The 17,617-nt window shown below is 49.3% G+C and overlaps 1 protein-coding gene across 3 annotated transcripts in view; it reads right to left on the reverse strand.

Moving 5' to 3' along the window:
* The window catches only part of ERICH3 (glutamate rich 3), an 88,830-nt gene that overhangs the window by 12,996 nt on the left and 58,217 nt on the right, over positions 1–17,617 (reverse strand). Inside the window, exons 11-13 of one of the 3 annotated variants that reach the window (XM_072129054.1) lie at positions 7,720–7,950; positions 5,453–5,551; positions 3,001–3,423 (exon numbers count right to left, since the gene is read on the reverse strand). In XM_072129054.1, the coding sequence (XP_071985155.1) occupies positions 3,001–3,423; positions 5,453–5,551; positions 7,720–7,950 (753 nt within the window). The remainder of the gene's footprint in view (positions 1–3,000; positions 3,424–5,452; positions 5,552–7,719; positions 7,951–17,617) is intronic. The other 2 variants (XM_072129055.1, XM_072129056.1) reach the window with 2 other exon arrangements.

A 17,617-nucleotide genomic window follows, 5' to 3' on the forward strand; every position in this document is an offset into this window, starting at 1 on the left:
TCTACTTTTTTTATACCTGTGAAAGCTTTTACTGTTTTTTTTTAACTTGAAATGTAATTTTATTGTCACATCGGAATTTTACCTGGAAACAATTTCTGAATGTTTTTTTTTTAATCTTTAGATGTTTTTTTTTTTTTTTTGCTTTTCACCATTTCGTTTTTCCTCTTCACATCGTTAAATAGCAGAAGACGTAACGTGCAATCTGAGAAACTAATGGCAAGAAAATGGGCCGACACTCAATAATTTATTCGGTACAAGCCGCACTAATTCACACGCGGGGAAAGAACAATAAGACACAAAAGAGCAAACAAAGAGAGAAGCGAAACAGCGTAACCAACAACACAAAGACGCTGATTACATAACATGTGCATCGCAATTTACAAAACCGTGACAGCGACTTAACCCTGAGCAGCCACAAATCTTATTTCTCAGAGTTTATATTTTTGGCAAAAAAAAAATTGGAAGATTTTTGAAAGATTTTTGTTGGTTTTGTTTAAAAGAGCTTAAAGTCTGCGCTCCCAGAATACAGACTAAGAGAGGAGATGGAAGTTGTCTGTTGGGGGTTGTAGTTATTATAGTAAATATTATTCCTTCAAACAGTATTTTAGCATTTTTTTTATATTTTTGAAAAAAAAATCTTTTTTTTGATAACAAGGAGCTATAGGGGTTCTCCATGGGACATAAAACCCTAGAAGTGTATACACCTACTAGATGCTCCTTCCCCATTGGTCGTCTTTGTACCCCAAATAGTTGTAATGATGTGTGAGCTATAGGTCATGTGACATTGCATCAGGTGACACGACAATGCATCATGTGACCAGGGACTAGATCAGAGCCGAAATTAAGTTTTTTTGGGTTCAACCTTTATCAACCCTTAGGAAATAGACCCTAAAATCTTGGGTTGTTTCCTTCTGTACCTCTGGAGTCCAGTATTGGGTTAGAGCCCGGGCACACCGGAGTATCCTCTAATACGCTGATGATAGCCTCCGACACTGGGCTGGATCTAAGCTGCAGTACTAAAAGGTAAGTGGCCGCACTACAGGAAGTTAATAGAGCACTCATAGATCCGGGCACCGGGACTGTGGTAACCTTCTTATATTTGTTATCTATGATCTCCTTCCTTCTAAATGAAATTTTTTTTAATTATGCTAATGAGCCTGAGGGGATACCCTAGCCCCTCTATGATCTGGCTTTACAGGCTGTTAAAGGAAACCTACCACTGCTTGCATGATGAAATTATGGGAGCAGACCACCCAGTGATGCCGGCACATACATCGCGCGGCGATCTTTAGTTTAGCTAAAAAAACTGATTTTTTTACATATGTAAATAGCTCTCCGGTGCTGCCCCTACATCATCTTCAGAAGGGCGATGGCTTCCGATCTTTAAATATTCCCGCCTCCTTCATTGTACCCGTCCTCCTTCAGGTGCCGAGAGCCGTGATGTCACCAAGCTCTCGGCACCTATCTCCACCCGGCTGTGCGAGACTTAGTGTTTGCGCATGCGCGAAAGGTGCCAAGAGCTCGGTGACGTCACGGCTCTCGGCACCTGAAGGAGGACGGGTACAATGAAGGAGGCGGGAATATTTAAAGATCGGAAGCCATCGCCCTTCTGAAGATGATGTAAAGATCGCCGCGCCTAGCTACAGTATGTGCCGGCATCAGCATTAAAGGGAACCTACCACCACAAATCTACCTATAAAGGTAGATCGGGTGGTAGGAGGATCAATGGGACGTGAGGATAGACCTTTTAAGGGCTAATCCTCACGTCCCTGCACTTTTTTGATAACTTTAATTTGATATTTATTCAAATTTACTTATAATAATAACTTATGCGGCTACCGGGGCGTGGAGTAGCCGCATATGAGATTACACGAGGCGGCTACTACACGCCCCGGTAGCCACTTTACCCCTCCTACTCACCCATCTTCGGCGCGCAGCTCCGCGTAGCTGCGCGCCCTCGTCCGGCGATCCTGCCGTCTGCGCATGCGCAGAAGAGCAGGCCCGCGCCTGCGCGGTCACAACTCCGAAACAGGCGCGGGCCTGCTCTTCTGCGCATGCGCAGACGGCAGGATCGCCGGACAAGGGCGCGCAGCTACGCGGAGCTGCGCGCCGAAGATGGGTGAGTAGGAGGGGTAAAGTGGCTACCGGGGCGTGTAGTAGCCGCCTCGTGTAATCTCATATGCGGCTACTCCACGCCCCGGTAGCCGCATAAGTAAATTTGAATAAATATCAAATTAAAGTTATCAAAAAAGTGCAGGGACGTGAGGATTAGCCCTTAAAAGGTCCACCTACCACCCAATCTACCTTTATAGGTAGATTTGTGGTGGTAGGTGCCCTTTAAATAGCCTGCAGGGTGGTCTCCTCCCATAATTTCAGTGGTAGGTTTCCCCAGTGGTAGGTTAACCCTTCCTGTGCTAGCGACAGTGCGCAGGATGTGCTCAAGTGCTGAAAAAGCAGGGGGGAGGGTTAAACAGTGCAAAAGCCTGTGAAGTTAAAGCTCAGAGGGGCTTTGGTAACACCCATAGAGCCCTTCTGACTCACTGTGATAATTATAAAAGTTGATTGAGTTGAAAAATTGGGTGACAAATCTATGACGATTACCACAGTCCTGACTCCCTACCACAAAGTTTGGGTAAAGTTGATGCCTTTTTTGTTTGAATGGTCCTCGGATGCCCAGTTGTCCTGCTATTGGAACGCTCTGTGGTGAAGATGTCTATGTGCTCAGTGTCACTGTAGCGCCCCCACAGGACAGACACAGTATGACACAGTTCCGGAGATGTGTGGCCGCGCTCCGGCTAATAAAGGTTGGGCTCCCGTTCCCTTTGTTATAACCCGAGTTCCCTAATAGGAAGTTTGTTCTTTGTCTCCTTTCATGTAACGGTTTCCCCTCTTACAATATTTAGTTGCCATTGATGGAGATCTGGGACACTGCTCGGCATGCTGGGAAACACACTGGGTGGCATGCGGGAGGGCACAGCACACATCACTGCCTGTACTCACCACCCTCCTCATCACTGCTCTGCTTATGGTCTGAGGGATCTTCTGCCTCAGACGTGTCCTCGTCCATGCGACCCAAGTGTCCACCACCATTTACCTGCTGCTCGTCAGGACAGTCCACATTCCTGTCCTCTTCTGATCTATCAGATAGACGTTCATCTACATTATCATGACCTTCAATGTTCTCATCAACAATCGCATCGTGTTCCTCCAGACGCGTCTCCATCAGCTCCTTGTCCTCCTCTTCTGGTCCTTCCTCCTCATGTTTGTCGTCGTCTCCATTAGTTTCCTGGTCTTCCTTCTCCGGGTCACTTTCGGCCTCGCTGTCCCCATCTCTCTCAGGACTGTCCTCGTGGTCGGAGCCTTCATCACTGGAGGAACTATCTACTGAACTTCTGGATGATGTGGATTCTTTGCGCTTCCTTTCTACAATGGGGAAAGAAATGTGAAATCTTAAAATATTTTACTAAAATCTGTGAAATGTTTGAGCACCAGTAGTGATGAGACGACCCATTAAAATGCCAGAACCTTTCGCGGGCGTTGAGCGTTGAGCGTGGTGGTGGGGATTGACCTTGAGCCAGACCCAACCTTCTCATGAACTTCGCGGTTCGGGTCTGCTCAACACTAAACACCAGGTAACCTGCCAAAGTTTCTTAAATATTCTGACCGTAGCGGCCAAACATGACCCAAAGAGGTCCTTGTGCTTCTAACCCTTGACCAGTGTTTGCCCAAGAATTTTTTGCATTTTTAGAAACATATACAATAAAACTGAACATGTGCAAGAACCATTCAAACCAAGCGGAGCAGAGAGTAAGAATCTTTTAGTGTCGTTGGCTTTTCTTGAGGGCCAAATATCTGTGGCCCCTGGTGTTGGATCCAGTCATTGCTGAGGTTCATATAGGACTGCATTGAGAACAAACTTCTTTCCAGAGTATTAAAGGGATTGTCCATTTTCATACTTTGGTGGTTTAGACTCATATCAGAACCTCCATGACGGTACTTGGTCCCATGTTTATATATTCTGCCATCTTTAAAAGGACACCTTATTCAATCACCTTTAAAGGGAACCTGTCACCAGGGACCTCATTTTCACTAAAGACAGGTTACAGGAGCCCATCACACCTGCAGTGCACATCTGCCTGTCTTCCTTTTATAAGCACTTGCATTACAATATAATTGTGTGTTATAACTTACCTTGCACCCTGATAGAATCCTGGGGTAGTCACAGGGGCTGGGCTTTGGTTTGGATGCATTTCAAAAAACAACATGTGACTTGTCTGTGTTACTCACTCCTCAGAGCTTGCCCCCACCTTTGTGCTCCTGTACAGCTCATCCCTCCTGCTCCTTCTCAGAGGTCACAGCCTGGTCAGCCGGACATCAGCCGGGGGAGGGAGGAGCTGTACAGGAGCACAAAGATGGAGGCAGTCTGCAGCTCAGACAAGTCATATGTTGTTTTTTGAAATGCATCCAAACCAAAGCCCAACCCCTGTGACTACCCCAGGATTCTGTCAGGGTGCAAGGTAAGTTATAACGCACAATTATATTATAATGCAAATGCTTAGAGAAAGCAGAAAGACATATGTGCACTGCAGATGTAATGGGCTTCTGCAACCTGACTTTAGTGAAAATGAGGTCCCTGGTGACAGGTTCCCTTTAATAGAGCATTGGGGGTAATTGATGGAAAGTACCTGTCATAAAGGAACACCCCAGGCAGAACATATAAACTGTTAAATGCCTATAGTAAGGGAAGAATGACAAGACGTTCTTGTTTCATGCTCCACCTTTGAGGGCCTGGGCGGATCACCAGGCAAACTGTTACTATATGTTACATCTAAAGTATTTCCTCAGGGGCGGAGCTTGACATAGGGATACTTAGTTCTTTATCTGCCACTGAACACCTGAGATGGAACACTAAGCAGAACAGATACTCTATGTTTGGCCTAAAACAAGTCCCAGGGGAGGAGCATAGCTAAAACATTTCATAGAAGAACAAATAAAGAATCTTTATGTCAAGCCCCGCCCCTGAGGATCTGCTTAAGGCTTAAAGTGCTGTATATAATGTTTCTTTTATAGAACCCTTTACAGTAACTTACCTTAATCAGTAAGTCAGCTAATAATTCAGCCAATCGAGGTGGATTGACCCATGTATGACGCGGTTCTATTAATTTTAGATAATTTTTGACTTTCAGCAGTAATCATACAGTACGGGGTTTTATTCCTCAGCGTCATGTCTCATGTGCTAATGCAAGCTGTGATTAGGCGTTTAATTAGCTGGATAATTGAAATAAGGCAAAAACTCAATCACAGGGAATCGCTGATTGTAGAACATGCAGATTTGTGTCATCTTAGATTTGCAATTTTTTAAGAAAATGACGAGATTGGCCCCAAATCTCCCGGTCAATTAGCGGAGGCAATCAAAGGCTGATTGTAGCCCCTTGATTCTGTGATTCCAAACCTTTCTTCGTGTGACTGTTCAGCTGCCGCTCTCTGTGTTCTCTATAGAGAGTCTGGATTTTTCTCGCAGCCATTTCCTCGTCAGCTACGAAATGTTTTCCTATTCAATATGGAAAATACAATATCAAAGGGAACGGCCGAGTTCAAAGGAAAGAGAATTTATGTGAGGAAGCAAAGAAAGAAATCTGAACAGTCTGCGAACCCTTCATCATTAGATGTGTCAATAGCCGAGCCTGAAGAATAGCAATAAATATGATAACGAGATGCAAATGCAAAATCGGGGACATTATACAGACACCTGCTTAAAGGGATGACGACCGGTGTAACAAATGATAATGGAAATTACCGCTACCTTATATAACCTTACGCTACGTACGGGCTCCTGCCGGTGGCCCCAGCATGCTTTGCCTTCACCTTGAGCTACATCATAGACGGCACTGATAATGGGCCCCATAGTATCTTTATAATCCATCTGTACATTGAGTCATATACATATATACATATAAGAGCCTCTCATTGTAGCAGCTCCCTATAAAGAGTAATATGGGGTCTTTACACTATCATAGGAGTCCTGCAGTCAGTGTAAGGTATTGCCCTTGGAAAGATGTGTAATCATATCACTGTGTAAGCTGTTAGTGGCAGCAGGACTGTGATATATGTATTTATATTCCAGGATTGTAGCTTTTCCTAGTACACGAGGGGTGTGTCCTCACACTGCAGTGCCCGGTGCTCTCTGCAGTCATTGGGGGTCATTTACTAAGGGCCCGATTCGCGTTTTCCCGACGTGTTACCCGAATATTTCCGATTTGCGCCGATTGTACCTGAATTGCCCCGGGTTTTTGGCGCACGCGATCGGATTGTGGCGCATCGGCGCCGGCATGCGCGCGACGGAAATCGGGGGGCGTGGCCGAACGAAAACCCGACGTATTCGGAAAAACCGCCGCATTTAAGAACCGAAAATGTGTCGCTCGGGACCCGCTTACCTTCACTCAGACGGCCTCGGTGAATTCCGGCGCGTTAAAATGCTTTTCAGCGCAGCAGCGCCACCTGGTGGACGTCGGAGGAACTACCTTATTAAATCCCGGCCGGACCCGAATCCAGTGCAGAGAACGCGCCGCTGGATCGCGACTGGACCGGGTAAGTAAATGTGCCCCATTGTGAGGTATTGTCCCTGGAGAGATGTGTAATCATGCCTCTGTGTATGTTGTTAGTAGCAGCAGGACTGTGAAATATACATTCCTATTCCAGGATTGTAGATTCTCCTAGTACACTGGAGGAAGCTCCTCACACTGCTGTGCTCTCTGCAATCAGTGTAAGGTATTGTCCTTGGAGAGATGTGTAACACATCACTGTGCAGGTTGTTAGTGGCAGCAGGACTGTGATATATGGATTTTATATTCCAGGATTGTAGCTTTTCCTAGTGCACTAGGGGTGTGTCCTCACACTGCTGTGCTCTCTGCAGTCATTGTAAGGTATTGTCCCTGGAGAGATGTGTAATCAGACCTCTGTGTAAGTCATTGATAGCAGCAGGACTGTGAGATGTGGATTTATATTTTTAGATTGCAGGTTCGGCAAATCCCCTGGTGTGTTACCCCTCCCATCTAATCTGAGTGACTGCCAGTATTGTACAAGGAACGTGCTTTAACTCAGAGCAGAATGAGGGGGCTGTGAAGTAGTTCAATGTAGAGAGCAGTGATGACACACCCAGAGTGCACCTGGAGAAGCAATATGGGAATATACCATATATACTCGAGTATAAGCCTAGTTTTTCAGCACAAAAAATGTGCTGAAACCCCAAACTCGGCTTATACTCGAGTAAAAAAATATAGGTTTTACCAGGTTTTTGTGGTAAAATTAGGGGCCTCGGCTTATACTTGGGTCGGCTTATACTCGAGTATATACGGTAAATCCATTTTTTACAGTCCTGCTGCTACTAACAACATACAATACCTTACAAACCTAGGACGGATTCAGGAACTGTGTGTATCTTGATGATAAATTATACTTAGTGAAATATTCTGCAGTGAGCTCCCTCTAGTGGCAACTGCAAAAAGACAGAATTTTCTTAACTATCATTGCAGGGGATTTGGAGCTCTGTATCAGGAAATAACGGCAGGACATTAGACTTAATGATGACCTGATGTTGTCAAGTGGAACTTTTTCCAATTTTTTGGTGAAGAACATCTCTACGTGATGAATCAAAGTGCAGGAACATGGAGAAGAATCTATTTTAGTAACGATTCATTAAGTAGTAAGAGAATCCCCCACCTTGTTTATCGTCTTCCTCGTCGCTGTCACGTTCCCTTTCATCTCGCTCCCTGTCAGGAGCCTCTGGAGCCGCGTTTGATGGTGTGATACTTCTCCTCTCCTGGTGTAAATCATCTTTTTCATCATCCGACGGTGACTTTGACTTCTCATTCACTTGATCATCAGCCGGTCCTTCTTCATTACTTTTCTCATCAGGTTTGTATTCCTCTGCCTCAAAATCCTCATCATAGTCTGTGGGGAGAAAAAACAAACAAGAAAAATCATCGAGGTTCGTTCAAGTTCGGTGTCTACTTCTCGTATTAGACCAGTTATATATGTAGATATTCTCAGCTTCAGGGGGATCTGCTACTAAAACATTGACCGTATGACCTCAGGTCATGGCCGCTGTCTCCCTGATCAATTTGGTTTTTGTTCTGTCAAAATCCGTCCATCCGTTCTAAAGATATGACCCTCAGAAGTAAAGCTCATTCTAGTCAAAGGGGGCGGTAACCTTTTATTTGTGACACGCCCCAAATAAAGATTGACAAATATGAGCATCTAAACTTCTGGGGGTCATATCTTCTGAAGCGATGGAGGGATTTTAACAAAACAAACGCCAAATTAATCAGGGGCAACGAGGCAATCACGTGAGGTAGGTCATTAAGCATTTTGAACTTGGTAGAACATCCCCTTTAACTCACACTCAGCTTATTCAATTCTTTGCTGCTACTGTTCTGACACTGCCTGGTCCTTTACTGGTCTAGTTTTCCTTCTCATGTGGGGATGTGCCCACTGTAGGGACCGCTGTAGTGTATCACCGGCTGTAGCAGGTCACTGGTTTGGCCAGGGATTGTCTTTCTGTGACATATCATCATTACACCAGGAGGCAGGGACAGATGTGGAAACAAGAGCAACAAGGGAAGAAGAAAGGGAGAGTTTATGTGAGTTCTGATACTGCTTGACCATGACCTTACTTACTTTCCTATCCCAGTCACTCAGCTAAACCAGTATCCTGAACTGTACTGACGAGATGCAGAAAAAGGAAAAAGCTCTGTCTGGAGTTGGGAATCTGAGAACAAATACAGACGGTTCCTGACTTAAGGACACCTGACTTACAGAAAACCCTAGTTACAGATGACCTCACTTCCCCCAGTGACCTATCTGTCCCCTGTGACCTCTGGTGACCTACCTGTCCCCTGTGACCTCTCTGCCCCCTGTGACCTCTGGTGACCCCTCTGCCCCCTGTGACCTCTGGATCTCACTTTAATCCCAGGCTGCAATGATCAGCTGTAAGGCGTCTGTAATGAAGCTTTATTGATAATCCTTGTTCCTGTGACAACACAAAATCGTGAAAATCCAATTGCACAAGAACAAAACATATTTTATAATTCTAACTCCAGACAAAATATCAGCTCCGACTTACATAGAAATTCACCTTAAGAACAAATCTAAAGAACCCATCCTGTACGTAACCCAGAGACTGCCTTATGCTGATTTGGCTTTAATCCTACATCATGTCATTAGGCTTCCTGAAAGTCATGCTTGATGTCAAGGGGGCTGCCTTACAAAGTAATCAAGACGCAATGCTTTCCTTATCCCATCCTGGAAAATGTATTTGCATATTTCCCAGAATCCCCTAGTGGAGCATCAATGGTCGTAAGTCTCCACACACCTGCAAGGCAGCCTTAAATGGCAAAGTCTCCCTAAGGAGTCTTCTTATTTCCCAATATTTCAGCTATGTTAGGGTTCTACTTAAGTCTCCTTAACCTTCTCTTGGACCCAAATACATAAGTGCTCTCCTAGTAACTCTGTACATGGCATGTGTCAAGGACTATTGGGTCTCTTAGGCACCAGGACCCAGAGCATCTTCTTTATCTACAACCCGAACTGCAAGAATGATGAACTCCTGCCTTATAGAGGGGTCTGGTGCTGATCATGTGATCAGGATGTAACTCAGGATCAGTACAGGATAAGTAATGTCATGTATGTACAGTGACTGCACCAGCAGCAGAATAGTGAGTGCAGCTCTGGAGTATAATACAGGATGTAACTCAGGATCAGTACAGGATAAGTAATGTCATGTATGTACACAGTGACTGCACCAGCAGCAGAATAGTGAGTGCAGCTCTGGGGTATAATACAGGATGTAACTCAGGATCAGTACAGGATAAGTAATGTCATGTATGTACACAGTGACTGCACCAGCAGCAGAATAGTGAGTGCAGCTCTGAGGTATAATACAGGATGTAACTCAGGATCAGTACAGGATAAGTAATGTCATGTATGTACACAGTGACTGCACCAGCAGCAGAATAGTGAGTGCAGCTCTGGGGTATAATACAGGATGTAACTCAGGATCAGTACAGGATAAGTAATGTCATGTATGTACACAGTGACTGCACCAGCAGCAGAATAGTGAGTGCAGCTCTGGAGTATAATACAGGATGTAACTCAGGATCAGTACAGGATAAGTAATGTCATGTATGTACACAGTGACTGCACCAGCAGCAGATAGTGAGTGCATCTCTGGTGTGCCTCGTTACCTCGTTAACTCTCTGTTGCTGTGAGAGGCTGTGTGCTGTTGCTGCTCCTGAGCTCCAGGGAAAACCACCTCCACCTGGGGCCTGCTCTCTCCTCTCCCAGGGAGGGAGTGGGTTTTCAGGCATGAGCCAGGGCAGCAAGTCCCAGGCTCCTGCTTCCCGGTCTAGGCCGGCGGGAGGCAGGGGTAGCCAGGAACCGGCCAGCGCTGCGGAAGCTTTGGGGGTAAGAAGATCTGCAAGGAACAGCAGCAATGCTGCTCCAAGTACCCCCAGGCCAGCTAAGGCTTCAAAAAGCTCCAAAACCCCAGGAAAGCTGAATACCTCGGGAAAGCTGGGTACCTCGGAAAAGCTGGATACCGCGGGAAAGCTGAGTGCTCAGAGAGGTGAGGCTGACCTCAGTGAAGAGGGCTGGGGAATGCTGAGGACCCGGGAGTCTATTTCCAGCTATGCCTCCCGGGCTCTGGGCCACCTCTCTGAGTACGAAGAAGCCAGCAAGACGGTGAGGAGGCTGCGGGAGGAGCTCAGGTGCGCCCATGCCAGGGCAAGCTCTGCCCCAAAGAGGAAGAAGGAGCAGATTATGGCAGAGATTTCCAGGCTCCAGACTAACATCCAGGCCTTGGAGGAGAGGAAGGCGTATCTGCTAGAGAGGAGCGGTCCGTTTAAAGAAAAAATTCTTAATGATGAGCGGTTCCGGGAGATGGAGGAGGAGAAGCAGAGGCGGCTGATGGGGCTTCAGCCTGAGAGTCAGACGGAGGAGGAAAGCCCGGTGCCGTACAGTGGGCCCCCTGCAGGACAAGCGGCCTTGTCATCTGGCTGCGGTTCTGCCGGCCCGGGTGAGGATAGTGACAGCCACCAGGGAGGGGCGCTGATGGAGGAGATCAGACGGCTCGAGTCCCCTGTGCACCTCCAGGACTTTACTTTTGGAGACGATCTGCCGGAGGATGCACCGGGGGGCAGCAAACCACGAAAGAAGAAGACCAAATCCGTGGAAGTGGTGAGTCTAGTCTACAGCCCCCTCCCCGTAAAACCCGAGTCGGCCGCAGGGTCAGCTCACTGTGCGAGCCCCGTTACCCAGCCCAGCACGGGTCCTGCAGTGGACTCAGTGCCAGGGAGCGGGGAGATTACAGGTGTGACATCTGATGTGGCGATGGGCTCCGTCTCTGTTTGTGGTAACAGTGGGGGAGCAGGGGAGGCATCGGCCGCGAGGCCGGACAGTAAGGGCGGCTCGGCAGTGGCGATACCATCCAAATCCAGTGCTGTGGTGCGTCCCCCGGTGGGAGGGGGGGATAGCCCGGCACTGGTGGCAGCTTCCGGTGCCTCGGCGCCTCTTCATGCTGTTGCCGCTGATCACATGGTTATGGGGCGGCGGCAGCGTGGAGGGGTCGCTGAGGCTGAGGGCTCCGAACCTCCCAAACCTAAACCTAAAGTCCTGTTTTGCGTAGGAGTTGGAGATAATCTGCAGAGAAGTGCTGAGGAAGGTGGGAATCAGCGGCGCCTCACACCGGCCAAAGATCAGCGGCGACTCTTACCTTCCCCTAAGAAAAGTAAAATAACATCTGCTACCGATGATGCGGAGGGCACAAGTGTGACACAAGTCGGGGTCCCCTCTGGGCGATGCTCTGCGAGGGGACCCCCGTCCCTTGTGCCTGAAGATGCGGAGGTGGTCATGTCCCCTAATGTTGTTGCTGGTCCAGCCAGTGTGAGTGGAGTCAGTAATGTTGTGGTGGATAATGTGAATGGTGTGAATGGTGGAGAATCTTTTCCAGCTTTGGGGGTGGGTGATGGAGTGACTGGTGGTGTGGGTGGCGCGGCTGAGTGTAACATGCAGGTGGGTAGTGTTAATGTGGTGGGTGCAGGGGTTGGTCCGGTTGCTCCCCCAGTGGCGGCCCCTATTAAGAGCTATGCCAGTGTCGCTGCTGGGGGAAGTAGGGTTCCATCATCCTCGTCTCTGGGCTCTGGGGACGGCTTTTTGCAACGGCGCCTCCTGCAGGCCTTACAGAAGGGAGAAAGGACGATCAATGTAGCGGGGCAGGAGGTTGATTTGTCGTTTTGGATAGAGAGGCACGGCCTGTCTGCCTTCCGAGAGCAAAGAGGCAGGGAGACATCATGGTCGCTCCCGACAACCGGGCCGGGTGCTAACCGTAGGAATGTGGTCCGTCTTCGGTGGCGTGGCAGTGATGTGTGTCCCCCTCGGGCACGGGTAGTTGAGCTGCTGCTGAAGATGGACTTCAAGGCGGCTGACATCTTTGCCTTGATCCATCCCTATGGTACATCTGAGTTTGATATCAGCTTTGTTCGGCCGGAGGGGCTTGAGCTCTTCTGGTCCAACTATGAGCTGAGATACAACGAGCCCGAGTGGCGGGACTTTGCTGTACAAGCAGTGTCCCGCCAGAGCGAACTCAAGAAAGTGACCGTTCTTACCCGTAACGAATCATTATCTTGCTTTGACATCATGACCTGGATGAATCGTTATGGAGAGGTACTGGGAGTACCCGAGAAAAATCGAGACGAGTTTGGTATCTGGTCAGGGGCCTGGACCTTCATGGTAAAGTTGAGGCGTTCAGGTAACTCAGTCGCCCACATCCCTTCATCAGCCTTCCTGGGGAGGGATCGGATCCTGATCTTCTACCGGGGGCAGCCTAAGCTGTGTCACAGGTGCGGTGACCCCACACATTTCAGCGCAAACTGCACCGTGCAGAAGTGTGCGTTGTGTGGGGGTGTCGGCCATCTCGCTGCATCCTGTACAGGGCAGATTAGGTGTAACCTGTGTGGTGATCTCGGTCACCCGTACAGTCGTTGTCCTCTTTCCTTCGCTAATGCGGGCTCAACCTCAGCGGATGAAAGCCATGAGGCTGAATCTGCTGGGGAGGGGACTAGCAGAGGCGGAGGAGTGGAGGGGCCAGGGAAGAAAGACAGGAAAAAGACGCCTGCCCAGCTAAGGCGTCTAGAGAAGCGTCAACAGGAGAGAGAGCGGGGGGAGTCTCGGGCTGCTGGGACAACCTCTGGCGCTATCCTGGAGACCACACCTGTCGCTGAGGCCCCAGGGGATGATGTACTGGATGAGGAGGTCAGGAGGATCGAGAGAGAGGAAGGTGCCACGTCCTCAGACTCCTCCCATTATGAGAGTATGGATGAGGATAATAGGGCGTGGCTAGAGGAAAAGCGTAAGCGTGGCGCCAAAAAGAAGAAAAAGGGTAAAAAGAAGGGAGGTGTAAGATCTTCTCCCTCCCTGACTAAGGTACCCAAGGAAGGTGCAACCGACCCCCCGCTGGTCGAACTTTCAAATCGATTCCTGGCCCTGGATGGAGCCTCTCCTGCCGATGGAGGGGCTGAGGGTGAAGGGCCAGAGGTGGCGGAGCCTGCAGGGGGTGCCGAGTCTCCCCCTGGGGAGTCAGGGTCCTCAGGAGGGGAGACTGGCCCAGAGTCTGGAGACGAGGATGAGGGGGCAGGTCCTGGATCTGCCCCTGAAGCATCAGAGGTGCGGGAGATGGACACCACAATATGTCTAAAAAGGGGGTGTTCATTTCCCGAGGGTGGTGGTAAGATGGGTAAAAAGAAAGCCGTCTAACTCAATCACTCATGATGGCGGCACCCACTCCGTTGACGCTGGCGTCCATTAATGTCGCCAGCATTAAGTCTGATGCGGCTAGATTTGCGGCCTTTGATTTTCTCGGCCGTGTTGAAGCCGACATTTTATTTTTGCAGGAGACCAGGCTGCCAGATTTGGCGGCCGTGTTTAAAGCTAAGAGGGAATGGAGACACGGGCCTTCCTATTGGTCTCTTGCGGCCGAGCCGTATAGCGGAGTGGCGGTCCTTTTTACCGCACCGGTAGAATGCCGACGAGTTATTGAGTTAGAAATGGGGAGGTGCCTGATCCTGGATGTCCTCATGAAGGGACAAGAACTTCGCCTAATTAACATCTATGGTCCCCAGTCCAAGTGGGACAGGAAGTGTCTCTTTATGAGGATCAAGCCCTACCTTTTTACAAGTCGGCAGGTGGTCTTTGGAGGGGACTTCAATGCTGTCACGAGGTCCCAGGATAGGGGAGGTTCCAGAGACAAGCTGACTTATGATAGCGTCGCTCTTAATAGCATAGCTAGTGAGGCTCGCCTGGTGGATGTCCACATCCGGCACACCCCAGGCCACGCGGGGTTCACCTATTATAGGGGTAGCTGCAGGTCTAGAATAGACAGGTTTTATTTAAAGGAGGAAGCCATTTCTTCAGCAGTGTCCGTTGTTGAGGTGGAGTTCTCCGACCACTGTTTAATTTTGTTTTCTCTGAATGTTACAGAGACCCCCCGGATGGGAAGAGGCTACTGGAAGCTCAATTCGTCTCTCCTGGAGGAAGCGGAGATCAGACAATCCTTTGAGGACTTTCTTCAGAGCCAGGTACCATTGCTGGGCCTTTGTAGCAGTAAGTCAGAGTGGTGGGAGATGCTCAAGAAAAGGGTGGCGAGATTCTTCCGCCAGCTCTCGAGCCTCAGGAGCCTGGACAGGTACCGCCTGTATCAGGGCCTGAGGAGGAAACTCGAGCATCTCGTCTCGACTGGGGGTAGTCGTGAGGACATCTCCAGAGTGAAATCCTTGCTGAAGAGGTGTCAGTACGATAGACACGCATCTTTGGTTTTTGAAAGGGATTACGGGAAATACCGCTCGCCCGACCCTTACAGAAACTGCAAGATGTCAGTGAATGGTAAAGTTGTCACGGGACTGGTTGACAGTACGGGATCCCTGAAAAGGTCCAGATCAGGGATTCTGGAGGTCGTCAGATCCTTCTACTCACACCTCTTGGGCAGGAAGGATCTAGATCGGGATGTGATGTCGGCTTTCCTGGCTGAAACTGTCCCTGAGCCAGGAGTAGACCCCTCTCTTGATGTTTTGACAGAGATGATCAGGGAAGAGGAAGTCAGCCGGGCGATTGAAGGGCTCGCCCTCAAGAAATCGCCGGGTCCGGATGGCTTAACATCTGAGTTTTATAAGACCTTTAAGGACGCCTTGGTTCCCCTCTTGACTGAGGTATTCAATGAGTGTCTTTCCTCGGGCGCTCTGCCGAAGTCAATGAGGAGGTCTGCCCTGATCATCCTGTCAAAGGGTAAGGACCGATCTCGTATTGAGAACTGGCGTCCCATAGCGCTTCTCAATACGGACAGAAAGGTTTTGGCAAAGGTGCTGTTTAATCGGCTGGTGCAGTTTGCGCCCCGGCTCCTTTCGGGGACTCAGCACTGCTCTGTTCCAGGCCGCAGTACATTTAGTGCTGTGCTTTGTGTCCGGGAGGCAGTGGAGCAGGGCAGGGCTGGTAACTGGAAGGGGTACTTGCTGTCCTTGGATCAGGCAAAAGCGTTTGATCGGGTTAACCACGAGTACCTCTGGTCTGTCCTTCTGAGGTATGGCCTGCCTGGGGAGTTTGTCAATTGGCTGAAAGTTTTGTATGCAGGGGCAGAGAGTTTCCCGCTTGTGAACGGTTGGATTGGCCGCTCTTTTGAGGTCGGGTCTGGTGTTCGCCAGGGTTGTCCTCTGAGCCCACTTTTATACGTGTTCGCGATTGACCCATTCCTTAGGAGGGTTGATCGTGGGCCGTTGGTGGGAGTCGGGATGGATCGGGCAGCACCGGAAGCCACTCTTAGAGTGGTAGCATATGCCGATGATGTCACCGTTTTCGTGTCCTCGGGAGGGGAGGCGCAATGGGTGATGTCAGAGGTTGACCGCTACTCAGAGGTTTCTGGGTCCAAGATTAACCGGGATAAGTGTGAGAGTCTCTGGCTGGGAGAGGGGGATCCAGGCTTTGATCTCCCGGACACTCTTCCAGGGCCCCAGGACTCCGCCAAAGTTCTCGGCATCGAATTCGGCCAGGGGGATTACCCCATGCAAAACTGGGACGGCAGGCTTAAGATCGCCGCTCAGAAGGTGGACCAGTGGAAGGGTTGGTCTTTGACCCTCAGAGAAAGGGTTAATCTGATCAAAACTTACCTGCTCCCGTTACTGATTTATCTGGGCAGTGTGTGCATGTTGCCAGAACCCCTCTGGACTCGGGTGTACAGTCTGTTCTTCCAGCTGTTATGGGGGAATAGGCTGAACCTTATCAAGAGGGAGGTTACTTACCGCACGAGGAGACAAGGAGGGTTGTGTATGGTCAACCCTGTGGTGTTCCTAGTGAATACCTTTCTTAAGATCAATGTAGCAAACCTCTGGAAAGAGAGGGCTCCTCCGTGGGTATACTCCTGCAGGGGATGGTTTCGGCCTTTCTTCCAGGAATGGGAGACAGGAGGGCGAGTGAAGGATCTTCGCACACCGCATGGGCATCTTCCGGCTTACGCTACCCCGGTTCTGAAGGTGATTCGCCGGTGGGGTCTGGGAATGTGGGAGATCAGGACCATGTCGAGGAAAATCCTTGACAAAAGGGTTCTGTTGACCCATTTCCAGAAGCCTCTGGCCCTCAGGGATTGCCCAAGTCGGGATCTGGGGGTGGGTTTGAGTTTATTGAATTCTATCAGGATCCCCTTGAAGTTTTGGGACGTGACTTGGCGCTGCTTCCATGGAAAGCTGTGTGTGAGGGACAATCTGAAGTGTAGGAGCTCTGAGGAAAGGGGTTGTCCCCGGGAGGAGTGCGGTGGCCTGCTGGAGAGCATGGACCACTTCCTGCTTCAGTGCCCCTTTAACACAGAGGTGTACAACCGGGTGGGCGCTTCCATCCATTGGCCCGGGTTGGCCGGTCTCTCCTATGCGGAGTGGGCCTATGGAGCATTCAGAGGCCTGGGTGGCCGGGACCGCTGCACGTTATTCCTAGTCAGTCTAGTGGTCAGGTACCACACGTGGAACGCACGGTGTTTAGTTTCGACGCAGCGTAAAATCCTCCCGGTGGATGAGGTGGTTAGGAACATTCTGGGTGACCTGGTGAAGGTGCGCTCTCTGGAGTATGAGGGGCTGGGCACGGGGAGGGCCTCTCTCCTTTGGAGGGGGTTCTCCTTTAGTGTCCCTTAGTCTGTCATCTCCGCTCCTGGTGTTGGGCTGATGCTGCACTGTAGATTTTTGTTTTGTATCTGGGCATGTAGTGAAGTTGGGCTTGCAGGCACCGAACCTGGGCTTTATGTGGTTTGGATTGATGTTGTTTAGACTTTATTTGTATTGTGTTTTCTTTATGTTATGTTGTAATTACTGTATATATTGTATATATTGTATATAGTGGGGTTTGGGACATAGTGTTAGGTTGGGAGGGGGGTGATGGTGGTGGGACTTATGAACTGACCTGGGCACTGGTCTGGACTACTTAACGCAAACTTTGGACGTTAGACCAGTGTCTGGGGGGAAGGGGAGGGTGCGGGCGAGGGATTTAGTTTAGTGTAGTGTTATGTGTATTATGTGTTTGTTATTATATATATTTA

The sequence above is a fragment of the Engystomops pustulosus genome, chromosome 10 (assembly GCF_040894005.1).
Source record: "Engystomops pustulosus chromosome 10, aEngPut4.maternal, whole genome shotgun sequence".
In the NCBI taxonomy this organism is placed as follows: domain Eukaryota; kingdom Metazoa; phylum Chordata; class Amphibia; order Anura; family Leptodactylidae; genus Engystomops; species Engystomops pustulosus.